Source organism: Crocuta crocuta, unplaced genomic scaffold, assembly GCF_008692635.1.
Source record: "Crocuta crocuta isolate KB4526 unplaced genomic scaffold, BGI_CrCroc_1.0 scaffold172, whole genome shotgun sequence".
NCBI lineage: Eukaryota > Metazoa > Chordata > Mammalia > Carnivora > Hyaenidae > Crocuta > Crocuta crocuta.
The window spans coordinates 6,815,187-6,842,954 of NW_027528872.1; the positions used below are offsets into that span (position 1 = coordinate 6,815,187).

The 27,768-nt window shown below is 50.3% G+C and overlaps 1 protein-coding gene across 5 annotated transcripts in view; it reads left to right on the top strand.

Moving 5' to 3' along the window:
- KIRREL3 (kirre like nephrin family adhesion molecule 3) overlaps positions 1 to 27,768 on the top strand; it is a 543,582-nt gene that overhangs the window by 441,668 nt on the left and 74,146 nt on the right. For all 5 annotated transcript variants that reach the window (XM_077756553.1, XM_077756555.1, XM_077756554.1 and 2 more), the window contains exons 3-4: positions 6,528 to 6,677; positions 11,327 to 11,476. In XM_077756553.1, coding sequence (XP_077612679.1) covers positions 6,528 to 6,677; positions 11,327 to 11,476 — 300 coding nt within the window. The remainder of the gene's footprint in view (positions 1 to 6,527; positions 6,678 to 11,326; positions 11,477 to 27,768) is intronic.

Here is a 27,768-nt window from a genome sequence, read left to right on the forward strand (position 1 = left end):
GATGGGGGGTCAGGGCAGACAGGGCGGCAGGAGGGGAGGTCTCCGAGCTGTGCTGGTGTGGAGCGGTGGCAGTGGTGCTCTGCCCCCGGACCAGAGCCCTCTAGGGGGTTCCCAGTGTAACCTCCCCAGCCCCTCTCTCCAGGCCAGGCTGCACCTGCACCTGTCCTTTTCAGCACCGAAGAGCTGAAAGCCCTCCTGCCACCTGCCGCTGCCGCTGCGTAGCCCCCATACCTCCTCCCACCTGCCAGTCCCCAGCGCCCGCCTCGCTGCAGCCCTCCTGACTCAGCCCTCCACGTGGGGTGCACACACGGCTCATCAGGATGAGGCTGCTCAGAGCCCACCCTCTTCTGCATCCTTCCCAGCCAGCTACCACCCCTGCTTCCTGCAGCTTGAAGAGAAGGCCCCCAAAGGCTCCCTCCTGGCCTCCAGATTCCTGCTCCCCACCCGCTGAGCAGGTGGAGGGAGGTCTCTGTGCTGGGAGCCTTCAGAGCCAGGCTCTAAGCCCCACTTAGCCACTGTAGCACCGTTGAGGCTGGCACTTCTCCTCTCTGAGCTCAGTGGGGAGCAGCACGCCCCTCCCAACCTCAGAGCCATAAAGGCCCAGCTGGAGAGTTAGGAAGGTGCCCTCTTGGCCTGCAAAGTCCACAGCAGCCCCGGCATGCAGGGAGCGTGCAGGCTGCTGACAGTCACCTCAGGGGCTCTGCAGGTCCCCTCCCTTCCTGGGACAGCCGAGGGGAAAGTGTGCCTGCAAACCACCACTGGGACCACAGCCCACTCCATCTAACCCACCAAGTGTGTTTCCATCAGACCCTCTCTTATGTCTCCCTAGGCTTTTCAGTCCTGGCCAAGAGCGAGAGAGAATGCAGTCTCGGGCAGGTTCTAGTTCTCAGGGGCTCTGTGCTGACAGCATGGTGCCTGAGCCTGCTTCAGATTCTGTCTCCTCTCTCTGTCCCTCCCCCACTCATGCCTATACTCGAGCTATCTCTCTCTGTCTCTCTGTCTCTCTCTCTCAAAAATAAATAACCATTAGGGGTACTTGAGTGGCTCAATCAGTCGAGTGTCTGACTTCGGCTCAGGTCATTATTTCAGTCTGACTTCGAGCCCCGCGTCAGGCTCTGTGCTGACAACTCAGAGTCTGGAGCCTGCTTTGGATTCTGTGTCTCCCTCTCTCTCTCTCCCCACCCCCCCCCGCCACTTGCACTCTGTCTCTCTCTCAAAATAAATAAACATTTTTAAAAATAATAAATAAATAAACATTAAAAATATTTCAAAATGTGAGGGCGCCTGGGTGGCTTAGTCGGTTAAGCATCCAACTTTTGCTTAGGTCATTCATGNTTATTACACCTTTCTTTCATACCCCCATGGTGGCCAGTACTGGACTCCACCCCAAACCCTGACTCATTACTATTGACCCCCAGCTGGCAAGAGGTTATATAAACTTAGGAGAGAACCAAGAAATTGCTTTCTCTCCAAAGATCCTCTGCCTCTCTTTAGATGGTCTGAGGGGAATGGTTGGTGGAGTTGGTTGGGGGGAGTACTGGTTTGTAAATAAAAATCTGAGTTCCAGACCCTTAATTTAATAACCAACATGGGATCCTGCAAGAAAACAGGGTTTTATTGTTTAAAAAAAAAAAAAAAGACACTTTGGTCTCAACTATACCTGGGCCCCTTGTGTGACCTTGAAATGCACCAGAGCCCACTGGGCGACCTTGAATGGCACCTGGGCCCACTGGGTGACCTTGGGCATGTCACTTCATTTCTAGGAGCCTCAGTTCATCTGTGAAATGTGGATAGTAACACCTAACTTGCATGGTAGTTATATTCAAAGAATTGGTTGAAGTAGGTCTTCCATGAATAATTCAGTTATTTTTATCCTGCAAAGCCTGACTCCTTGAGACTCTGGCCCTGCCCCCCTTATTTCTCACCTCCCTCCTTCTGTGCGGTGTGCTCAGCACAATATCTGCCTCATCAGTAGTTTATAACATAAGAACAGTTTTCCTTCATGACCACAGATCTCAGGAGCCAAACTAACATAGGTTGGCCACAAGGTCACAAGCTGAGTTTATTCACTGCTTATGCACTAGGACCAGGTGCTGAGAATACAGGATGAAAAAGACAGCCATGGCCGCTGCCCTCAAGAGTTTACCCTCCTTCTCATTTACTTCTGTTCTTTCGGTGTCTGATGAATAGTAAGTGCTCAATAAAAGTTTGAAGAAATTAAGGGAGATAAGAAGGAAGACAAGCAGGGAAGTGATAAGCAGTGCCTAGAGATACAGGAAAAGCTCATGGAGGAGAACTTGGCCTTCAGTGCGGGCAGGACAGGTTATGGAAATCCTGGGAGAGGGGTGATTCCAGATGGTGGAGCACTGGTGACATGGGACACCATGCGTGAGCAGCCGGCACGGATGGCTATTGAGCGCCCAAGGAGAAGGGAGTCACATTTTGGAGAAGTCTGTCAGGTGGTACCTTGTGGCCAGTAGAAAGACCTTAGAGTTCCCCTCCCCCTAGAAAAGGGAGAGAGCATGAGGAAAATGGTAGCTCAGGAAGGACACTCCAGAGTAGGACCTGAAAGCATTCACAGCCTGTTGAAAGAACCCAGGTTGAGGTGGTGACGGCCCAGACTTCAGATTGTAGTGCTAGGAGTGGAGAGGAAAGGGTGCGTCTGAGGGATGCTGTGGAGGAGGACGGGGCCACACTTGGTGATGGTGACAGACTGAAAGTAAAGCAGGAACAGGAGGTTACCCTGACTGCCAGGCTTCACTGCGGGAGAACGTCAGTGAGCACAATGGGAAACTGAGGCAGAAATTCTGGGATGGATGGTGCGAGGTATGTCGAGTCGGTGCAGCACATAATCTGTGCCCAGATCAGAGCTGTCTGGGTGTGGTAAGTGAAGAGACATTAGCTCCTGGAGGGAAGGACCACGTCATATCCATCTGCTTCTCACAAGGCAGTGCGATGCCTGCCTCCTAACAGGTCTCAATAAATGTGTGAATAAACAGATGTTCTCAAGGAGCTTCCTGGCTGCTTCCCATATTACCCAGGAGGTTCTAGAAAAGATCCCAGGCTCATTTGCAGCTCACTTCCTCGGAGGAGGAAAGACAGGGAACAGAAAACAGGGTGCAAGAGAATGGGTGAAGAGTATTTTGGGGGCAAGAAAGGACAGCGGTGTCCTTGCACATTATGTTCCTAGAGGCAGTTGAGCCTGAAAGAGAAGCTTCAAGGTGTGTCGTATGGGTGAAAAGACAGTGCGGTCCATCCACCTCTCCTCCACCCACCGCACCTCGACTTTCATCTGCTCTAGATGGTAACACTCAGCTCACGATTCTGCTTGAAAAAGCATCTCGGTGATTTGAAAGAAAAAGTATTCCTAGTGGCTTGTATTTAATGCACAAAAAATAGAATTAGATTGAAAAAGGAAATTGTGAGAGTACCAGTCATTCCCTCCCAAAAAATGAATGGGTAAATAGTGTCCTTTGGGTGGTGATTCTGAGACTGTTCTCCTGCATAGCTATCTCCCCACCCTGCCGCACCCAGAGACACTCTTACCATAGAAAAGTCAAAGGGATCCAAACAGACCCAGCGTGGGTGCCCACAGCTCTCTGAAGCCTGGGGGGATGGAACAGACTGTCTTCTGCTCTTCCCTGTCCCTCCGGGCTGCGCTCTGTGGGCTCAGGGCTTATTCTGGGGGGTCCTGTGGCTGCCCCAACTCTTGGCTCTGAGACACTGTCCAAAGTAGGGTAGTGACCACTCAGCGTCATCCTCCAGGACCAGTCTCCTGATGACAGCCCTTCTTGTCCCTCAGGGCACAGCCCTGCCCCCACCCTCCGCTTTCCCCGCACCACCTGGGGCTCACCCCCTCCCTGCCCGCACCCCCTCAGGATGCTCCCTGTACCCCCTCTCTCTGTTGTCCTCCCCCACACCCAGAGGAAGCGGGACTGGAGGTGGGAGCAGGTGACACTTCCGGCTGCAGGCTACGCACCACTTGTTTAGGGCCCTTCTCGTTCTAACCCCTCCGCCCCCAGCTGACAACTTGCTAATTCTGAGAACACAATCTCTGGCAGCCATTGCGGCTGTCTTGACACTGTCCTTCTCGTAAGAAAGATTGTGAGATAAAAGAAGGAGCTGTGAAATCATCTTTAAGCCGGGAGAAAAGAGCCTCAGAAAGGAGTGCCCCTCCCGGCCCTCTCTTCTCCTCCCCTCCTACCTCACCCCTCCCTGCCTGCCCTCTTTCCCTTCCTGCCCCCCTTCTTCTGGCCTCGCCAGCCATCCCCTTTCTCCCTCACCTTCCTCACGTCACCCAGTCTTCTTGCTCTTTCTCCAGTTCCCCCCCATACTTCTCCTTTCTCTTCTCCCTTCTCTTTCTCCTTCTCTCTCTCTTGTTTTGGTGCCAGAAACGGTCTAATTACAACAGAGAACTTGAAGAGACTGAGAGGGAAAAAAAATAAATAAACCCACCACACATAGCTGATTAAAATGTCCTATGAAATCTAATTTGTAAAGCTCAAATCAGAATAAAAAGTGTTACTCCCACAATTCGGGGCCAATTTGATTTTAATGAGACTCCTCAGAGACCCAGCCAAGATCTCATCAGGTTGCAAACGCGGCTACTTCCCACCTGCCATGAGCTCTGCGATGTGGATCTTGCCGTCTCCTCTTGGGGAGCCCCCCACACCCGCTTGGCCACCATGCCCAGCTTCCCTGGGGCTCTGTATACGTCAATCACCCGCTTGTTGGGGCCCTCTGCCGCTGAGGGCCTGGCCTTACCTGCGGTCCGAGCCTGGGGTACTGTGCCCCCAGGATAGGCAACAGCTAGCGTCCAGGACCTCTGTGGCAGTCCCTGACTCTCCCACGTCCGGGAGAAGAGGCCGTGGCAGCAGCCTGCCCACCAGGGCCACCTTTCCTCCGCTGTATGTCTGTATCTGCCAGGTAGGATGTGGGAAGGAATGCAGGCTGGGAATGCACGCTGACCCCCATCAGACTCCAGCTCCACCACTCATTAGCTGTGTGATCTTGAGCAGCTCACTTTGCCTCTCTGATCCTGTTTTCTTTGCTGTAAAATTGAGATTTTTCTGCCCTGTAATGTAATTAAACAGGGTACAGAAGGAAGGGCACTGGGGGCAGGGGGGCTCAGGAAACGTCAGTGTCCATTGGGCTGTGGCTCCCTGGGGAACAGACATCACGTCACCCTGCTTCCTCAGCATTCCGGGCAGGACCAGCTTAAGGATCTGGGCACAGCACAGCTCAGTAGGTGAAAACACGGTCTTCAGAGCCAGAAAGTCTCTGTCTGCAGCCCTGGTCCTGCCGCCAGACGATTCCCAGATGATTTAGTTAACATCAAACACTCCCCCCACCCCAGCAAACTGGGGAGTGTGATGGCTACCGTAACCACTAAAGGTAATGCGAGCTCAGTACTTGCTGAGTCATTACCAAGTACAAGTCATCACCAAACACAGCTCCTGTTCATACTCGGACCTCATTTCCTCATCCATAAAGCAAGGATCAAAACAGTAGCTACCTCCTAGTTTGTTATGAAGATGAAAATAGTAAAGAGCTAATATTTTAAAATCTTAACACTGTGGCTGTGTTTGTACAATAAAACATGAACTGGGGTGCATGGTGGCTCAGTTGGTTAAGCCAACTGATTGATTTCTGCTCAGGTCATGATCTCACTGTTATGGGTTTGGGCCCCGCATTGGGCTCTGTGCTAACTGCGTGAAGCCTGCTTGGGATTCTGTCTCCTCTTCTCTGCCCCTCCCCCACTTGCTATGTCTCAAAATAAATACATAAACATGAAAAAATAATACACGAACTGACCTGCTTAGACGGTTCAGTGCCATCTTGCTCTGAGGTGTGTTATGGGAGACTGGGGGTCACCCTGGTGATGACCCCAGGTGACAGTGAAGCCAGAGCTGGGTGTGCCATCAGAAAGAAAGGGACAAAGAGGGTTGAGTCTAGATGGCTTCCTGCTCCTGCCATCACACTCTGCACCACACTGTACCACCACCATGCGCCCTGCAGAATTTGGCCCTAGGCTCAAACTAAACAATAATATCCCCCCCCCCACGCTTATCGGGGTTTTAAGCAAACCACACCACTCCCCCTACCTTGCCTTCTGAGGCATCGCCGAAGGACACTTGCAGCTCGAGGGCTCTCCCCTCCTCCGCCCTGTCGTGGGCATAGATGCAAGCAAGTGGCAATAGGTAGGAGTCAGCCAAATGGAAAGGGGCAGAGCGCGTCCCAAGCGCAGCGGGCATGGCCTCTTTGGGGGCTGACGGAGGCCGGGTCACAGTGTGAATGTGTGTTAAGGACTGGTGAGCAGGGAGGCTGAGCTGCGAGCCAGCTGCTGAAAGCAGGGAATTAAGCTGGGGGCAGACAGGAAGTGCTGCTGGGCCGCAGGCAGGAAGTAAGATGCTGGGGTCGGGGGCTCATCCGCTGGACCAGCCTCTGCTCTGCCTCTTAACTTGAGGAGAAGCCCTCCAGGCACTGCTCCCTGCGTTAACTGACCGCTGTGCTTGTCTCCTTCCTAGGCCAAGTGTACTCCTTCAGCCAGCAGCCCCAGGACCAGGCCGTGGTGTCGGGCCAGCCTGTGACACTGCTGTGCGCCATCCCCGAATATGATGGCTTCGTTCTGTGGATCAAAGACGGCTTGGCCCTGGGTGTGGGCAGGGACCTCTCAAGTGAGTACCGCCAAGAGCTCCCGGGAAGGCCTGGAACCCATCCCTGCATGACCCAGCCACCCTCGTGGGGAACCCCGTCTTCATTGGTATTCAGAGATCAAATCTCCAGCTTTTGTGGCATCTCCCCCCGGGGCAGAATCAGGTTAGGCACGCCCTGGGTCCAGGATCTTTGACTCCTGGTAAGGAATTATAATTAAACCCTCAATTCTGAACCTAATACAGTTTTGCCCCGGGAGGGTCTATTCTAAAGTCAGACACAACTCATGTAAAAAGTCACATTTCCAAAGGTAAAGTGTCCCTGTCTCTTGGTCCAAAGTGTATTCCCCACTTACACCACAACCTGGCTCTTCCTGACTTCCGTCTATTAGAGGGAGCCAAGTAAACTGAAAACTCACAAAGCAACCCAGTTGGTTTTAGGGGTTAGTGTGTGATGGGAAGAAAAGAAAAGAAGCCTTCAAAGTACGAACCTTGTTGAGCCGCCATTGTTGAGCCCCCACCCCCAGGCTGGCGTTGAGCAGAGATGTCCTCGTAGGCTTCTGTGGCTGGCATCTGACCTCTATGCTTGATGCCCCGGTCTATCATCTGCTAACGATTGTGAATGTCAGTCCTTAAGCTCATACAGATGTCTTTCCGATCCATCCTCTCCCTCGGGAGACAAAAGAATAGAATCATCTCATCCTCCTGGTCAGTCAGCCATCAGCAATTATCATTCTCCCTTGGGGAAGGTAAACATGTGACTGCTAGGCTTAGCATAACCTATAAAATTCACAACAAGAGATCTGGGTGTCCCTGCCACTGGGGAACCGCTGAGGGTGGAGGTGGAGAAAAACATACGTATTCTAGTGAGGAGTAGCTTTGCTTTTCTCGTGGTGTACAGCTGCAGGAAAATAAAAATCAAAGTGCACTCAGAAACATGATGGTTGGGAAATTAATATTTTAAAATGTGAGTTATGTCTTGCCAAAAATGTATATTGAAACATTATAGCCATGGTCAATAGCATCACTGGGTTTGAGTGCTGCAGCCCAGCTGAGCATGGGTAAAATATACAATAATATCTCCAAAATATACTGTGCTGCCATAAAATTTAAGTATTATGGGAACCAGCCAATTTCAGGGGCTCTGAACTTCCTTACCCTAGAGAAATCTGGGGAAATGATATCACCTTCCCAAACTAGAATCTCTCATGCTCTGCGTGGCTCTGAACTTGGTCCAGCATCATTGCTAGTTAAGGAGGTACTCTGGGTTCCTAGTCAGTGGTTTGCAGCCTTTGGTCAAGGCCTGGGGTCTTTTTGGGTTGGTGGCCAAGAGGAAGCCCCAGGTCACCACGGATGTTCATCACCTCATGGAAAATTGACCTTCGGGCATCCATTCCATGAATAACTTTCTGGGATCAGGATTGAGTCAATGGGGTTCTAAGGAACTGGGGTTTACTTCCTCTCTGATTTTACTTCACTTATGCAAAGAAGGCTGTCCATCTCCTTGCAGAACCGATACATTCAAATTCCTGGGAAAGTGTTTTCTGTGTTTGATCACCTGTCCCCCCAAAAAGTGTTATGATGATAATGACAGAAACTCACATGCTCGATAAATATTGTTTGTTCCCCAGACAAGAAAGTGAGACTAATGGATAGAAATTCAATTCAGCAAGTATTCGCAGAGCACTTAATATTGCACAGGTTTTCCTATGGGGAAACTGAGGCCCACGGTGGCAAGACTGCAACCTGCTAAAGTTCTGTCCTCTTCTGTTTTGACTGTGTGGCCTGGCCCCGTCTAGCAGCAATCACGCCCTAACTGAAGACCTAACTGTCTTTCTGGTCACAGAGGCTGGAAAAAACATTCAAAGGAAATGATTTATAAGCATATGCCCTCATACTGATAGAACATTCTTCTTCAAAGAAGCTCGAATAATTCTCAGACATTATGTCACAAATCTACAATTATCTACAGGGAGAAAAAGGAGGATTTCCCCCTTTTATTTGACAGATAAAGAAGGTCACAAGTCTAGAAAGAAACTGATTCAAACATATACCCAACCCCAATGTGTGGGGTCCTGTTCCTAACCCCCCAAAACTCCAACATCCTGTCTATTCTCACTTCTAAAGATAGGGACCTTTCTGGCTACTTTATCTGACTGTCATTTTCCTTTAAACCAGCATTTATACGGGCACCTGGGTGGCTCAATCAGTTGAGCACCTGACTCTTGACTTCGGCTCAGGTCATGATCCCAGGGGCATCCCACGCTCAGCACAGAGCCTGCTTGAGATTCTCTCTCTCTCTCTCTCTCTCTCTGTGTGTGTCTGTCCCCTCTGTCATTCTCCCCCACTCATGCTCTCACCCTCTTAAAATTGTTTTAATAAATAAATAAACCATCATTCATAGACTACTTACTATTTGCCACCCACTTAACATGGATTATACAAATTAATCTTCACCATGAGATAGTGGTGACAGCACAAAGAAGTTAAAGTAACTTACCCACGACATCAGAGCTAGGAAGTAATAGAGTTGCCTGAACCCAGACACTTTGACTGGAGAACCCAGACTCCCAGTAATCTTGCCTCCCCTGAGAGTAGCAGGAGAGAGTAATGATACTGTGGAAGGAGCTAGAACTTGCTCAGAATCTATGCTTCTGGGCCTGTGTTTTCCAAAGATGCTGCCAGTCCTTGCGAGAGCATCGCAGCTCGTTGCCTAATTAGGCAAATACAAACAAACCCATCACTGATGTTTTCAGCGGCTCATGAGAGCGAAATCCTGCTGCTGATAGCTTGCAAGACAACAAAAACACTAGCTCCAGCCAAGATGCCTGCAGGAGACCAGGGACTAATCAAGGACAGCAGGATCCAGAGGCTGGGCCGGAAGGGTTGGGGGCAGTGAGCCAGCTACATTGAGGGCAGCAGCGGGGAGAGGGCTGGACTGGAACCCATTTCTAGCCCCTCCTCCTGGCCCTGGGGAGAGCCAGCTTAACTTACCTGGGCTTCTTCCCAAAGCCCAGCAGAGGGCAGGAAGGGCGGGCTGGAGGGGAGGTGATGCTCTCGGGGGTAGAGCTGATTGCCCTGTGAGCATCTCAGGCCAGGCCAGAACAGCTGTGCAGGGCAGGGCCATTTGATTGCACGATGGGGACGATGGAGCCATGAAGACATGAGTCTGAAGGGCTCAGCCGCACAGGAGCTCCCAGAACACATACTGGGAAGGATCACATCTCCCTGAAGAGGAATGAATGCCTGTGGCCCCTGTACAGCTCACCTTTGGGGAGCCCTGTCCCATCCCTGCAAGACCCTTAGCTTATGATGGGAGGGGTCTTAGGGCTCCAATATTCCATCTAGAATAGAAATCTCTGCAGTGCCCCTGACAGGCGATCACCAGCCTCTGCTTGAATACAGCAACTGATGGGGACCTTACTACCACATGTGGCAGCCCAGATCCTTATTGACATTTCAAATTATATTAAGAATATTCCAAAGTAGTCCCCCATGTTAATTCTGTCCATTGCTGCTAGTGCAGTCCTTGGGAGCTAGCTGAAGACATCTAACCAGCACTTGGAGACTGAAATATTGCAGAGCTGCTGTGTATCCCTTGGTCTCTCTGATTCTGTCTCTCTCTCTCTCTCTCTCACTTGCTTAAGCCCTCATCTTCTCTTTAAAAGGCCAGATATGCTGTATCCCCTCCCATGGTACATTTCTGAGGATTCACACGGTCCTGGTGAAGGTCTTTCAGAAAGAGGAGCAGCTTGGGGCTGGGAGGATTGGGGGTAGAAGGAAGAGAACAGGACGAAGTACTCTGTAAGAGGCTGGTGGGGGTGGGGGGTGGGGAGGCAGATCTCGGGTAAGGGGACGATGGAAAAGAGACCCTTCTGGGAGAGAGTAAGGAGGTCTAGGGCCCAAGGCCCGGGACAGAGGATCTGCCAGCCATGACTTGTGTACTCATTAGTATTCATCCTACACAGCAGCAGGCAAGCTGATTGATGATTTTTCATTCTCAAATTTTTATTTATCCATGATGCATCACTGGTAGTGTAGGGGACCCCAAATTCCTAAGTGTCCTGAGTACCTCATAAGCACTTCATCAGGACCTGGGATCTGGGGTAGGTAGGAGGAGTGACCAGAAAAAGACCCTTTAGGGTTCAAAGTGGCCAGAGGACCGCAAGCATTGGTAGGGTGGACCTGGATGTCTACTTCCTGTCCATCCTGAACAAAACTTTCCCCCCAAAGTCATTCTTGATTCTTTTCCAGAGATTCCTGCTTTCTTCTCTCTTGTCTCTCTTACTCTCTCTACTCTCTGGGACTCTCAGGCTGGGTCTGTCTGTCTGTCTGTCTGTGTGTCTCCTTATCAGAATGCATGTCTGCCCGGTAAACCGCTGGGCTGAGCACACCGCCTTCCAGAGCAACGCGCCCGTGGTGTCTGCCCACACTTAGTGTTTCCAGCTCCGCTCTCTCTTTCCTCTCTGATAATAGCTTCTCCCACATTCCTAAACCTAAACACAAACACGCACGCACACACACATGCACTGCCCAGTAGCCAAGGGAAGCTCTCTTTTTTGTTCCTTACACCAAGATCCTCCCCTGCTCCAATGTCCCGCCACTGCCCTGTTAGTCAGGACTGCCTCCTCCACCCGGCCCCGCCCCCCTTGACCTGCCTGCTGTCTCCACAGGTTACCCACAGTACCTGGTGGTAGGGAACCACCTGTCAGGGGAGCATCACCTGAAGATACTGCGGGCAGAGCTGCAAGATGATGCCGTGTACGAGTGTCAGGCCATCCAGGCGGCCATACGGTCCCGTCCCGCCCGCCTCACCGTCCTGGGTAAGAACTGTTGATACTTGGGGCGAAGATGCTATGGGAAGCCCCGTGGGCTCTGTCCCAGAAGGGCCTCCCCATGGGGCAGGCCCCAACACGTTATCCCACGGGGCTCCGGCCACTGCCGACCCATTGTGTCAGTAGCCCCCCTTCCCTACCAGAACAGGGAAAAGGAAAGTTTCTCCTCTGGAAATCAGAAGGCCAATGCTAACTGACCTATGACCCTGTCCAACTCCAGTGTGTTTGACTCCAGCTCATGGGGCTCCTGAAGGCTTCTTTGTTCAATTGGGAAGTGCGTTCTGCATGCATGATGGGGGTCAGTCCCTGTGCTAGGCGACGGAGATACGGAGAATACGACACATCCTTGAGTCCGTTCTTCCTGGGCTGACCTCCCACCAGGCGCTCACACAGCGTGATTTCAGCATGACCACGCTGCACCTGTTCCTTCTCCACCCTTCGCTGCTCCCCGGGAACCCTGCCTCCTTCCCTAAGTCAGGCCTGGGAGATTTCGTTTCAGGCCCTTATCCTGCATCAGACCTCTGCTCCTTGGTCTTTCTTCATCTTGGCTTCCCAGGAGCCCAGTACCCCTGGAACTGGGCACTGCCTGAGAGGTCCCCACTCCCTCATTCGGGCAGACCTGCCTGAACACAAGGCAGTGAGCTCACCTGCCTCTTGAACTGCCTCATTCTGATTTCAAGTGCAGCCCCCATCGGCTCCCTCCTCCGGCCAGATGTTCCCAAGGACTGAGGCCCCTGGGAACCTAGCCGTGCACAGAAGGCATAATAGCAAACATATGCATACATTTTACAGCACCTCTCAGAGCTCTTCCCCTTGTGTTATTACCTCAGCTGTTCTGCGCAGGGCTACGGCACAGGGAGTGTGGCCCCAAATGAGAAACTGAGGCTCAGAAAAGCCAAGGGCCCGGCCCAGCATCTCCAGGCCAGGGCTCCCGCACCACCACATGGCCTCCGCGGTGAGTGTCCGCCAGGACAGGCGTGGGATAGAGCACACGCAGTGGGACAGGGAAGCCTGGGCTCCGCCCTGCCCGCCTCTTAGCTGCTGCGGTGGAAGTTTGACACCGGGCAGCTGGGATTCTATGTCCTCACCTGATAGATAAGGTGCATGGCTGCTCAGAGATGAAATATTTAAGAGCGTGTCCGGTCATCTTCAGATTTACACAGCAGCACGTGGGGCGGATTATCCCAAGCACTGCAGCAAGTCCCAGAGGAGCACTTAGTGGCGGAGGCCGGCTCCAGCAGGTCCGGGGGTCCCCGAAGGATGGACAGCGTCGGCGAGGAAGGGGTGAGAGAGCCCCGAGATTCTTTCTGGTCACCAGGCAGGCATCTCTGCTCTGACTGGGGCTCAACTTTATTTTATAATTGTTTGGGGGATGGCACAGAAGTGGCATTTGACTTAGACAATGATTTCTGATGACAAACTTCTTTGATACAGAAGACTCCTGCATAACCTTTATCAATAGATTGAGGTAGGTGATGTAGATGCTTATCCTATGGGGAAGAAAGGTATCTTTAGCACACAAGACAATGTTTTTAGCATAAAAAGGGTGAAGTTAGTTCTTTGTGTGCAGGGGTCAATAGCTCGTTTGCTTAAGGGGAAGTATTAAGAAAAACAGGTCTTTCAGGAAACACAATGTTTGCTCCCATAATCACAAAAGAAGAAGTTCCTCAATAGGTTCCTTCACTGGGTGCAATCAGCATAGGGATCACAAGATGCCTTGGGGGTCGGTGATCCGAGCAGAAACAATTGGGTAGGGGTGGATATGGGCCACCATCTGACCGGAAGAGTCCGTGCACCTTACCTTAACCCCACAGGGAGTTATTTCTCAACCTGTGAGCTCAGAAACGGCTCCCAACAACTTACCAAGCTTGGCTTCTTGAGTCAGGAGGTAGAGCTCAGGGCCAACCTCAGAAACCTCCCTCCACCTCGGAATCTCCTCTGGCCGGGGATGAAGGAAAGAGAAAACTCACTGGGCCCGGCAGCGTAAATACGCTGCGATAGCTTGGTCTTGAGTGAGGCTGCAGAAAAGTAACCGGGGATCTTAAAAGAGAGGCAGACGTCATCTTCTGTCCCAACATGGGGCGAAAAGGAGAATGGGTCTCCCGTTTGGTGTGGAGCCCGAGGGAGGAGAGCAGGAGGATTTAGTGCCTAAGAGATTTTCTGATTTGCTAAGTATGGCACAATGCCGGAACAGATTTGTTAGCACAGTTATAGGATCGTCCTCTCCGGAGGTTATTCAGCTCCCCATCCTTAGAAGAATCCGTGTTTTACTGCCTTGTACCCCTTCGAGAAGGCACCAAAGAATGCTAAGTTGAGAAGATTCTAAGCACTGCCCCCTGCTGACTTCACGTGTATTTAGGACCTACGCTAAATAGAGACGCCCCTCATCCTCAAGTTCTTGTCCTGGCCTCAGAGCTTTGGCCGCTCGCACCCCACCATTCACAGCCTCCCTCCTCTCTCCTATCTCGAGTCCAAATGATTCCCAGTGTTTTACAGATGAGGAAATTGAGACTCAGAAGGCAAAGCCACTCACGGATTCATTCCCACCCAAAACAGACCCCAGATTTTTCAACTCCAAACCAGTGCTGTCTGCCCTCCTAAATGCCAGCATAATCTCCTCTGTCTGACTACTTAAGAGCCTGGCTTCAGAGAGAGGGGCCTCGGAATCTGATCTGAACAGACTCGGTTTTGTCTTAGCTCACTCCCAAAAGGCACTCACTCCCCCGTCTTCCTCTCCCGTGGCCAGACCGGGTTGGCACTGCCTTCTGGGCACGGAGCTGGGCTGTGCGGGGGTGGGGAGGGATGTTTACAAGTCTGGAAGGCGGATGAAGAGGAAGAAGGAGGAGTTTCCGGGTGACCCCAGGAGACTAGCCTGGTGGGCTCCCGCAGAGCCCGAAAGGGGGCCTAAACAGGCATTTGTCCATCAGCCTTTCGTGCAGACTACTGACACCACTCACTCCTCCTAACAAACCAACCCAAGGCAACGAAGAGCTGCCCCAGGCTCTGCCTCCAGCCCTTCCTGACTACCCTGGGTCCCCACCCCTGAGCTGGTCCTCTGGTCCCCAACCCTAAACTGGATCTGCAGGTCCTTACCCCTCTAAGGGTCCAGCAGGCCCGTGGCTGAGTTCCTTTGCAGTGCATAGCCCCACCTACTGCCCTGAAGAGAGGCCTTTCATGCAGAAGCTGACCCAGCCTTCTGGAAAGGGAGCTCTGGTCTGCTCCCGGTGGTGAATAGACAGAGCAGCTGCAGAGAGAAGAGGGGTGTCTTTGCCCTGGCCAGGCAGCTTCCCAGCCAAGACCCCATCTGCTTTGCTGTGACATCTCAGCCAGGGAAAATGTCCCAGCCAGTTCCCCAAGATGGGGTGGGGGTGGCTGGGGCTGCCTTCCCTGTGTTCCAGGAATGAGAGAGCTTCCTAATTTAGTCTGTATTTGCCTGAGATAGATTTTTAATTAAATAAAGTAAGAGCCTGATTAGAACCTGCGGAAGATGTGAGAACAGAATCAGATGGTATTCCAGCAAAATTGCAAAGCAAACACTTTGGCTGGAACAGAGGGAGACCCCTGGGGGTCTTCCATCAAAGCACCAAGTGAGGAGGGCAAATATGAGAGGTTATATAGCCAACAGATGTGCATTGTTAAAATATGCATCTGCCGGCAGTCTCCTCAGAGAAGCCAGAGGGCCAGCTCACAGAGCCTGCTCCAGGGAGGACATGGGGACCCAGCCCCGGCAGCCAAGCCTAGAGTCACAGACACATTAATTAGCCTTGTGTTTCCTGCTCTCAGATGCAATCAGGCAAGGAGCAACTTTGAGCTGAGCATTTGCTACCCTGGGAGGTAGAGGGAGGGAGCTAGGGGACCAGGAGGGGAGGAGGGGAAAGGGGCAGAGCTCATGAAGTTGAGCAAGGCAGACTCCGGAGCCTCGGTGGAGATTAATAGCCGGCCTGCATTCCCTCTGTGGCAGAGGACCATGCCTTGACTCTGGCCAGGTGGAGACAGGCATCTTTCCATCTGCAGAACATCTCAAGGCTCCTGGTATCACAGAGCAGCAGACTTGGAGGCAGCAATCATGGTCTTGCCACTAACCGATTGTGTGATCTCGGCCCCGTTGCTCAACCTCTCTGGGCCTCGGTTTCCTCATCTGTAACGTGAAGGGGATGATGAATAAGATGGCTTCTAAGAACTGTCCAGCTCCCAGGGCGCCTGGGCGGCTCAGTGGGTTCAGCATCCTATCAGATCATGATCTAGTGTTTCATGAGTTCAAGCCCCACATCAGGCTCGCTGCTGTCAGTGCAGAGCCAACTTTGCATCCTTTGTCCTTCTCTCTCTGCCCCTGCCCCACTTGCGATCTCTCTCTCTCTCTCTCAAAAATAAATAAGCATTAAAAAAAAAAAAAAGAACTGTCCAGCTCCCCAAAAGCCTACAATAAGGAGTCAAGCTTGCTGTACCAACTAGTTTAGGAAAATGGCCCAGCCCCCCACTGGAACCAGAATTCAGGTGGTGAATGAGGCACAGTGTACAGCACTCACTTTGAGTCTGGAGAGGGGACCTCTCAGAGTCCTGCCCAGCCCTGGGATTCTGGACTCGATGGCACACCTTCACCCTAGAGTCCTCCCTGTGTGTCCGGCTTCCGCACGTACCAACCACGTCTGCAGGGACTCCGCTCAGGTGGACATCACAGGGCCGCCGTGCACTTGTGCAAAGCTGTGGTGTAGGAGGAAGTGCCGTGGGCCGAAAGCAGAACACCTGCACGCGGCTCACTGTGTGACCTTGGGCGAGGCCCTCGGCGCTCCTACCGGGCCTCTGGTTCAACTCTATAACCAGCACAGAGTATAGGGCAGGTCCTCAGTAATACTGGGTTTTTTTTAAATAAACGAATGAGGGAGGGAGGGAATGAATGCAGTTTCTCGTTCTTCATTTATAAAATGAGGATAAGAAAACTACCAATCTCGCAGAATTGCTGGAGCACCAATGTCATATGCTTGAAAGTCACACGCGTGTGCATGCAGGTGTGCATACACGCAGACTACTGCTTCTCCAACCTGCGGGAGCCCCCGGGTTGACAAATATCTAAACCGTTCCACGGCCAGAGCTGTAAGGATGATAGCTACCTTTGGTCTTTCTAACTGCCTGAAAATTTGAGAAGCAAGGACCCAGGGCAAGGAGGAAATGGAAGCCAAGGTTTTGATCAACAAGTATTTACGGAGCAGCTGTTCTGTGCCAAGCAGTGATTTAGACATGAAAGAGTCATCAGTCAGTGAGAGAGAAAGCCAGCCCTGCCCTGGTAGAGCTTGTGTTCTAGCAGAGAGAGAGAGACGGAGAGACAGTGAGAGAGTCAATAAATCACAAACAGAGTAAACAAGCACATTGTGTAGGTGTGTAGGATGTCAGATGGTAACGAATGCTTAGAAACAGAGAAAGTAGAGCAGGGTGAGGGGGACTGGAAGGGGAAGGGTGGTGGATGGCAGGTTAATTATTAAAAAGGGTATTTTCCCAGTCTTCCTCCCCATTTCCCTCATCATCCTGGCCCGTTCTAATATTAACTCTGCTGTCTTGTGGCTCCCATTAGAAACAAAGCTTTCTAAATCAACATGAATTATTTAATGATGAATACTAAGTCAATTCAAGTAAAGAGGGCGTCTTTAAAATGATGTCAAGCTCCAGACACCAAGGGGGCAAACAGATAAGCCCCAAAATGGGTCCCTGAGTTTGCAGAACTCTTCAGCACCTCTCCACCAGGGGAGGGGCAAGGCAGAGGTCTCCTAAATCTTCGATTGGCAGCATCCCCCGCCCCCCCAATTCCCAATCCCCTAATCTCCTAGGGAGGTGGGTCCAGAGAGAGACCATGAATAACTCGGGTCATACAGCAAGGGAAGACAGAGCTGGAACACGGCCCTAGAGCACCGGCTTCTAAAACTGCTCTTCCAAAAATGTGGCAAGAAACTTGGCCACAGTCATTGTCAGTAGGGGACAGACTGAGCTGTTCTTTAAGGGTGAGAAAGCACCCCCAGAGAACAAAGCCCAAGCCCCCTCCATGGCATGCAGGGGGCCTCTGAGGCCTGCCCTCTGCTTTCTCCCCAGCCCCCGCTCTGGCACCCCCTTTGCACCAGCGATGGCCACCAGCTTGCAGCTCCCTCCACTGCCCACACTCCTGTGCCTTCGCTCCTGTGTGCTTCTGACTGGACCGGCCTTCCTACCTTTCTTCCCTTGGTCAACTCTTGCTATTTGGTCAGGATTCACCTTAGACATCACCTCTTCCAGGAAGCCTTCCGTGAACCCCACAGGGCCTGGCCGTCCCACTCTGTGCTCCCTTAGCCTTCCATCCACACCTCAGTCACAACACTCAACACGTTACTATTTTCATATCTGTCTCCCCTTATTTCCGTGTCTGGGTCTCTCGGCATCCTGCATCTACCCTCCCCCGCCCCCCGAAGTATAGCCTGCAAGCATGTCCTAGGTAGCTGCTCAGTAATGTTCATCACATAACTGTAGCAACGGGGTTTGGGCCAAACCAGAGGGAGTTTGCACTGAACCTCATCGTGGAGGACAGTACCAGGCAGAGACCAAGCCGTACGCACGTGTAACCATTGCATCCCGTTGTTCCCTGTTGTGTTATGCTGTGTTTAGGGAGCAACATGGCTTCGCGGTAAGAGCCCCGCCCAGCTCTGAAAGCCAGATTACCTACTCTGGAAACCTAGCCCTGTCACTTTACCAGTGCTGTGACCTTGGACGAGTCACCTAGCCATTCTATGCCTCAGCTTCCTCATGTAAATGGGGGAATAATCATACCTGCCTTCTCAGGGTTATAGAGAGGATTTGATGGGATAATTTCTCAAAACAGGGCCTGGTGAGCAGCAAGGCATATAAGCACTGGCTGTATTCATCATACCTGTTGTGGCTGTTGTTACTCTTATTCTTTTTTTTTTTTTAATGTTTTATTTATTTTTGAGAGAGAGAGACAGCGTGAGCAGGGGAGGGTCAGAGAGAGAGGGAGTCACAGAATCCGAAGACAGCCTCCAGGCTCAGAGCTGTCAGCACAGAGCCCGACGTGGGGCTCGAACCCATGAACCGTGAGATCATGACCCAAACCGAAGTCAGAGGCTTAACCGACTGAGCCACCCAGGCGCCCCTGTTGTTACTATTATTCTTGCAATGCTGAGCGATGCCAGCAAGCGACTCTTCCTTCCTGGATGTCAGGCTCTGTGTCCTACAGAAGCTTCGCCATCCAGCCCGCAAGGCAGAAAGACACGATTCCTGCAGGCCCCTCCCGGGCTCGCACGCCTGAGAAGACAAGTAGAATTGATTTCCTTATCTCCTTATTAAGCGTGTTTTGCCTGGGCCCCGGCCTGGTCTTAGGTGCCGTATCTCATTTGTGCCGTGTGCCTGCTTCCTGCCACATTCATTACCCTGCAATCACCCCCAAATGGGGGCAGCAAACAAGCCAGAGATGGGAGAGACGAGCAACCAAAGCATCCTTATCTCCTGAAGTTCCAGATGGGAACTGGTGTCGGAGCTATTATGCACCTCGCCCCCTTCCCCCCAGCCAGCCACCCCCACCACCAGCTCCTTCCCACTCCCTTCCTGCTACTCCGCCCTTCTTGGGGACCCAGGCCACCTGCAGCATTTCCCAGGGCCAGAAGCAGATTCCCCTCCTCCTGATTTAACTCCGTGCTTACCTGCATGGGCAGTTTACTGGGTGCGCCTGGCTTGAGGTCCCTGAGCTGCCTTAGCTGACTAACAGTCTCTGTCTCCTCCATTATCTTATCAGCTCCTTGCGGGTAGGGAGCCATATACCCCCCTGAGTAACTGCCCATATCAGTTGTTGGTAGCAAGTGGAGGCTGGGGGTGCGGTGATGGAGGGTCTGTCTGGAGGTCCCTGTAGCCACCGGGTCAAGGGGTATTGACTTCAGAGGTCATTCTGGGTCACCCTGGACCCTCCCTCCTGCTGCCCTCCCCTACAGTCTCCCTGATTCTCTACCGTGGAAGGAATGGGGCCCCTGCCTGCCTCCCATGTCCCTGCTCTTCATTTCAAGCTCAGTGTCAGAACGGCCAGCAAGGCTCCAAAGGGCTTGAGGCCCATCAGCGATGGAAGCAAACTCAGTGCTTCCTTCTCAGCCATTTGTAGCAGGCAGATGGCAGGCAGGAAGTGCAGAGACCAGATGCACGGGCTGCCCTGCCTTACATACCCAGACTCAGCCAGGGGAAGAGAGCTAACCCATGTTGTTAAGGGCTGGAGTGGCCCAGAGGCCCAAGACTGCCCTGGGCTGGAGGCAGCATCTCAAATGGCCATCCCAGGGCCGGCCCCTCCCCTCCTGCTTCCAGCATCCCATGCTTTCAACACCAGCACCACAGGGAGGTGCTCTAGGGGCCCATCAGGTCCACTGCACACACAGGTGCTCAACCTCCTGCCCCTGCCCCCCCCGCCACCACTCCATTCATGTCCCCTCACTAAATGGCTCCCCAGGTAGCCCCGCACCCCTGAAGGGTGATCACACCTGGGGCACCGGCATTTCTCCGGGGTTGAGCAGGGCAAGAGCCCTCACCCAGAGGTTGGAAAACATGGTAGGCCCAGGTCTTAGCCCTGAGACTTGGGATGGTGATGCTCTGGACTCTCTCTCTCTCTCTCTCTCTGATGAAATCAGGAGCTGCAAAGATGAAGTGACAATCCACGCCATGATTTGACTGTGATTCACCTTCATTTTATCATGGTTTCGGGGGCGGGCCTGAGGCACCTTGTTCCTGGCTCTGAGGAAGAAGGATCATATGTTCTTCCACTGCCTTAAACAAGCATGACCCGGGATGCTGAACAGGCTCCGCTCCTCAGCCAAGTTGAGCGTGAGCTCAGACCAGGGAGATGTGCAGAGGTTAGGACCTTGATCCTCTGGCATCGCCATTTGCCATTCGGGATAGAACCAGCACCTCCGGGGCTGCCTGTGAAATTAGAGCCACTTTTCTATAACTTTCCAGATGCAGCTGCCTTGAGAGGGCCCTCACTCACTCTGCCGTCATGGAGCTATGTTCTCCGGCATGGCTTCCAACATGCCTGCATGCTCGCAAAAGCACAGGCAGGAGCCCACTTCCGTCCGGGAGCCTTACCAGAGGCCTCTGTCAGGAAACCCAGCTGGCCGTGGACAAGGCTCCCTGTTCATGCATTAGTCTTCTACACACACAGGACCCCTTGCCTCAAGAACAAATGCACTGGTGTGCACACACGTACACACACACAGAATTCAAAGCGTGGCCAAATCATGATGGAAAGACATGGGGACACTGTCGCTGTTGGGAATCTGTCACTGTTGGGAAATGGACAGATCTTGGTAACTCCACAAAAGTATTGACCTTCCCTCCCTGTCAGGCACAGAAATGAATGGAGTAGGTGGAGCATGATAGCCCCAGCATGAAGCCCCACTTCTCTATCGATTCCCCCTAATGAAAAATGAAGTGCAGGGGAAGAGAGTCACAGCCAACTGAGAATGAGGGGCCAGGACAAGCCAGGCCCCCCGACCCTGGGAATGAATTGCCTCTCTCCTGACTCTGGCCTCCTGGGCACTGTGGATGTCACACACACCCAGGACTGTGGCTGAGGCCAGCCCCAGGAAAGCCCAAAACCAGCTGAGCTGGGTAGGAAAACCTCCAAGGGTAAAAATAGCTCACCACTTCTCTGCTCCGACCTCAGCCCAGGCCTGAGACGAGGGTTTCATGGCAAATTATGGATTTAAAACCAGCAATGAATCTCCATTACAGCATGAAATGAGAAAGGAAAATGCAACTAAATGGAAGCCTTCCCCCGGCAGCCAATGGGGCAAGGGAGGGGTATCGTTTTAGGAGGGGGTTAGAGCTGAAGTCACATGCCCACAGTAGACTCACAGGAGCAGTCCCAGAGAGAGGGCCCAGGGAAAGTGGGTAGGCGCCTGAGCCCTGGGGAGACCCCTGCTGTCCCAGATCGACATAGGGACCACAGTAGTAGGGAATGCCCGGCTGCAGGCACTTTCCTGCAAAGGAAAGATGCACAGCTGTCTTAGCAGTGGGAGCAGCCAGAGTGTTGTTATTTTGGTGCTGTGTTAGGATGAGATCTACAGGGTAGGTCCAGCCGGAGAAGAGCACTTCGAGAACCTTGGGTAATCCACCCGGTGCCTGTATTTACCCTCTCACTGTCTCCCAGCATGTCTGCCAGCAGGCTCCACATCTCCTTGCACAGATGAGAGAGCTGGGGCACAGAGAGACCCATTAACTTGCCCAAGGTCATACAAGGAGAAAGAAAAACAGCTAGAATCTGGACTCAGGTCTTTCAGGCTCTAAAATTCTTGCTCTTTCTGCTAAGTCCTCCCTCTCCCCTTTTCCAAATTCTGCTCAGACTTTCTGCTGACTTCGCTTCAGATCCTAGATCACCATGATACAGGTCTCGTTCTGGCCTCACGAACTCCAGGAGTCCTGTCTGAACCCCGACACTGTCCCAGGACCCCTAGAGTCAGAGAGTGGCCTGCACCATGAGCTGAAGGTTTCTTGCCAGCCCCCATTCCCCCAATGCATCTTGGGAGCCAGGGCACCTAGTTTCCATCCCATTAAGTCTCATGATCAGAAGATGGCCCACTTCCCCTTTCCCCATCGCTCTGGGCCTCTACATTATTCCATCCATCCGGAGGAGGTTTACCTAACTGGGAGCTTCCTAAGGCACCCAGAAGCCCACACAGGTGCCTCCATTTCACAAAAATAAGTAGCTGAGCCCCACAGCCCAAGAAGGCTGGCTTCCAAAAGAGTGTCGCATTTTCACAAGTTGATCAAAGTGTTTGTAAATGTTTATAGAAAGGAGGAACTTCCCATATGTAAATATGTCAGGAACTGTGTTAGCAGCTGAAAAATCACCTGGTGCCTCCCAGGAACACCAGTGCAGCCGCAGTGGTGGACGGTGGCCACACAGCCATCCTGCCAGGTGAGCGGGTCGTGCTCGACCTCCCACCCTCTGCTCACTTCCCTCTATCCACACAGAGAGATAGACACACGCACGTTCCCTAGGACAATAGGAAGACCTCATTTTGGAGGTGGGTCAACTGAAGTTGGAAAGGAAAGGAAATATGCTGGAGGCTGCACAGTGCATGGAAGGGAAAACGAGTTATCTCTGACTCTAGAAGGCAGAGAGAGTTGGGTTCTGAAGAAGAGTCACCTAGGACTGCCCCCCCCTCCTCCAAGTCCCGGTCCCAGATACCAAGTTGGGTATCAGTTCTACTGAGACCAAACCTTGATTGGAGAACCAGAGCTGGAAGGAATCCACCAGTCAAGGGTTCTTCTTTCGTTCCATTTTCCAACATGGATCCATGCACCTTCCATGTGCCATGTACTGTTCTAGGCACTGTGAATAAACATCAGTGTACAGAGCTGATAGTCTATAAACAGAGTCAAATCTCCTGCCTTCCCTAGCCCAGGGAGTTAGACAATGAGCAATAAACATTTTTAAAAATGTTATCATCTCTTAGGAGGTGGTAAGTGCTATCAAATAAAGTAGAACAGAGTATACAGAGTTGAGTTTCTTAGCAAGAGGACAAGTAGAATAATCAGGGTAGACCTCCCAGGAGAGGTGAAGGGTTTTTTTTTCATCTTTTCCTTTACTTTTTAACAGCTTCATTGAGGCATGATTTATATACCATTAAATTCAGCCATTCGTTGTAAGTTTACAGCTCAATGATTTTTAGTAAATTTACAGAGTTGAGAGACTATCACCACAACCTTCTATTAGACCTTTTCCACCACCCTAAAAAGATCCCTTGTCAATCTCCATTCTGACCTGAGTTCACCCTCACTAATCCTCCTTCTGTGTCTATGGATTTGCCTTTTCTGGCCATTTCATATAAATAGAATCGAACAATATGCATCTTTTCCATCTGGCTCCTTTCATTCTCTGCAGTATTTTTGAAATTTGCCTGTGGCGTAGCATGTATCCATAGTTCATTTCTTGTTATTGCTGAGTAGGATTGTGTGGACAGACCACATATTGTTTATCCATTCATCCCTTGATGGACATTTGGACTGTTCCAGCTTTGGGCCGTTATGAATAATGCTGCTATGAACATTCCCGTACAAGTCTATGTGGGTGTGTGTTTTTATTTTTCGTGGGTAGAGTCCTAGGAGTGAAGCAACTAGCTCATGTAGAAAGTTCACGCTTAACTTTTTAAGGAAGTGCCAAACTCTTTTCCAAAGTGGTTGCGTCATTTTATTCCGTTCTTACTGACAATTTGTGAGAGTTCCAGTTTCTCTACATCCTTCCCAACACTCATTGTTGTTTGGCTTTTCTATTATGGTTATTCCAGTGAGTTTCAAGTCGTATCCCATTATGGTTCTGATTGCATTCGCCTAATGACTAATGATGTTGAGCATCTTTTGATGTGATAATTATCAATTCTTATGTTCTTTGGTGAAATGTCTATTCAGATCTTTTGCCCATTTTTAAATTGGATCATTTGCCTTATTATTATTGTGTTAGAAGAGTTCTTTATATATTCTGGGTACAAGTCTTTTATCAGATATATGATTTGCACATATTCTCTTCCAGTTTGTGGCTTCTCTCTTCATTTTCTTAAGCGTGCCTTTTAAAGTACAAAAGCTTTTCATTTTAATCAAGTCTAATTTTATAGGATTTTTTTTGTTCTGCTATGAATTGTGCTTTTGATATTATATCTAAGAACATTGTTTCACCCAAGATCACAAAGATTGACTCCTATATTTTCTTCTACAAGAAAGAAATTTGTATAAGTTCTACAAGTTTTAGCTCTTACATTGAGTCTATGACTCATTTTAAGTTAATTTCTGTGTAATTTGTTAGGTAAGGACCTAAATCCATCATTTTTGCATACAGCTGTCCAGTTGACCCAGCATCGCTTGATGAAAAAGCCTGTCTTTTCCTCCACTGAATTGCCTTCACATCTTTGTCAAACATCAACAGACCAGAAACGTAAGGGTTTATTTCCAGACTCTCAGTTCTGATGCATTGATCTATAAGTCTCTTCTTTATGCCAGTGCTACGCTGGTTTAATTACTATGTCTTTATAGCAAGTTTTGAAATCAGGAATGGTAACTCCTCCAATTCTTCTTCAAAGTGGTTTTAGCTAGTTTGGCTCCTTTGCCTTTCCATATAAATTCTAGGATCAACTTATCAATTTCTGCAAAAATCATTGCTGAAACTTTGACAGAAACTGTGTTAAAGCTATAGACCAATTTGAGAATTGCCATTTTAACAATACAGAGTCCTTTAATCCATGAACGTGGGATGTCACTCCATTTATTTAGATCATTAATTTTTCCCAGCAGTATTTGTAGTTCTCAGTGCATGCCCTGTACTTCTTTTGTTTTGTTCCTAAGTATCCTGTTCTTTGAGATGCTACCATGAATAAAATGGTTTTCTTAATTTCTTTCTCAGATTGTTCGTTGCTAATATATAGAAACACAGGTGATATTTGTATATGGATCTTGGATCCTGTAACCTTGCTGAAACCACATTTTTTAGATTTTAATATTTTGTGTATTCCTTAAGATTTTCTTCATATAGGATTTTTTTGTCTGAGAGTAAGGATAGTTTTACTTCTTTTCCAATATGATGCCTTTTTTCCCTTATTGAAATCACTAGGACTTCCAGAACAAAGTTGAATACAAGTGGTGAGAGCAGACATCTTGGCTTTACTTCCAGTCTCTTTCTTGCCAGCTGTCAAGTTTTACATAGATATCCTATATCAGGTTGAAGAAGTTTCTATCTGTTCCTGGTTTGTTGGGAGATTTTACCATGAAAGATACTGGGTTTTATGAAATACCCTTACTGTATCTATTGCAATGATCATGTGGTTTTTGTTCTTTATTCTATTAATGTGGTATATTACAGTAATTGATTTTCAAATATCAAACCAACCATGCATTCCTGGGATAAATTTTAGTTAGTCATGGGGTATGATCTTTTTTATATGTTTCTAGATTCAGTTTGCTAATTTTTGGCTGAGGGATTTTCCTCTGTATTCATGAGGGACCACGGTCTGTAGTTCCCTCTTTTGTGATATGTTTCTCTGGCTTTAGTGTCAGGGCAATACTGGTCTTGTAGAATGAATTGGGACAAGTTCCTTCCTCTATAGTCCGGAATGTTTTGCAAAAGATTGATATTATATCTTCTTTAAACGTTTGATAGAATTTATCATTTCTTTAGTTGATTTAGCTCTACTCAGGTTTTCCCTCTAGAAGGTGGCTTTCGAACAAAGACTTGAAGAGGTGAAGGAGTTAGCTGTGAATCGTGGAGCAAGATTTTATGTTAAGTGAAAAAACAATCACTGAAATGTTCTTAATCGAGAAGTGGATGATCCAAGTTCTATTTTGAAAGGATCACCCTGGCTGCCGAATTGAGTACAAACTACAACAGGACAGAGGAAGGAGACCCGTTAAGAGGCTCCTGTAGTAACACAGGTGAAAGGTGCATGGATTCACACCAGGATGGTGGCAGTGGAGGTAGGTGACAACAGGTGTGAAAGAACTAGAGGAGTGAAGCACAGAGCCAACTGTAAACTTGGATGCAAAATTCTGAATGTAGATGTGCATTTCTCGGGGAATGTTCCACATTCTTATAGGAGCTCAGTCAGTAAGCTCCCAAAAACTTAATAACTAATATAGACCAACTTCTTTATTTTTAGGAAACTATAGGCCAGAAGGGTTGGGTTACTTACTTCCCCAAGGCCACTCAGCTAACTAGCAGTAAAGCTTGGACTATCCCAAATGCTTTCCCCTTTGCGTTGAGGGCTTGCATAAGGGTGTGCGTGATCGGACCCTTCTCCCCAAGTTTAATGAGACTCACTCACCCCTGCCTAGGAGCACCTAGGGGAGAGGGCAGGTATGCTGAGATGGCCTGACCTCTACTTCCAGCTTCTAGTGCCCACCTGCCTCCCAGACCAGGGTGGCCCACATCTACCTTCACAGTAGCCTGCCCTCCTTTCCCATTGCCCTTGGTCCATGTGGGGTGAGCAGGCTCTGAAGCCTCCCGAGGCAGATCTGGGAGAAAGCCTTTCTGCCATCCCCAGCTCCCTTTCCACACAGAATGGCAGAAAAGCAAAAGCTTATCTGTTTAAAAGAATGAGAGCCCTTGGCTTTTATCTGTGCGGGAATCTTATCTAAACAGGTTCAGGTAGCAAGAGTGAGAGAGAAAAATAATTAAGGGAAAAGCAGGTGAAACGTTGACATTATTATTACTTAAGTGCCACAAAGCTTTTAGTTCTTGTTTTTATACCAATGACACCCAGTGAGGGGAAATCAGTTTGGCCCATTATCTGAGCCACACACCCGCTCACCCCACCTCCCCACCACCTATAAATCTTATCCAATGGCTTCCATTGGAAAGACAGAAAAATAATTAAGGCGAAGGTGGGTGAAATGTTGGTGGTATTACTGTAATGCAACAGCCTGTTTAGTTTCTACACCAATGAAATGCAACCGAGGGAAATCAGTTTTCAAGATTACCTTTCTGAGATGCAAATCAGAGAGCCGGAACCAGGCGTAGAGGAGGCAGGCGCCAAACCAGAAAATATTTCCAAGTCTGTGGCAGTCTCTCAGGGGCTTTTAAGCCCACAATTTACCTTTCGACTGCATCCTATTTTCTCTCAAATCCTTTATTTCCCACTTATTTATTGACTAGAGACACAGCACCAAAAGGGGAAAAAAAGAGAGAGAAAGCGTGATTCTCCAACCGCTGGTCTTAAAAATCCATCGCCGGAAATGGTTCTCCAGAGGGGAGGGTTTCAACACTCGCTGCGAACCAGCTCTTAATTGAATCGCTCTCCTCCAAGATGTGTCCACCTGGAGGGATGGCTTCTCCTGAAACTACTCCTGGACAGAGGAGCTGTCCCATAGCATCCTGCCCAGATGGGGGCTGGGGGAGCTGGGGGCGCCTCTGGGCCCTGCACACGCAGCCAGCCAGGGACTCTGCCTTCCCTGCAGACATGTTTCCACAAGGTGTTTCAAGTGCTTGCCCTGTCCTAGGGGGTAGCACAGGCCCTGACAAAGAATGAGGGACCAGCAGAGCGGACAGAGTTCGCACAGATCCCTAATCCCAGGTTCGCGAGCCGCACCCGGCAACCGCCAGGCCAGACTGGGCACACAGACATGTCTGCTTAGCTCCCAGGGTATCTTTAGAGTTTTTTAAAATTCCTTGACAACGTTTAAGATTCTGAAGGGTCTTGTATTAAAAATTCAGATTTCTGGGGGCTCTTGGGTGGCTCTGTCGGTTAAGTGTCTGACTTCAGCTCAGGTTGTGATCTCACAGTTTG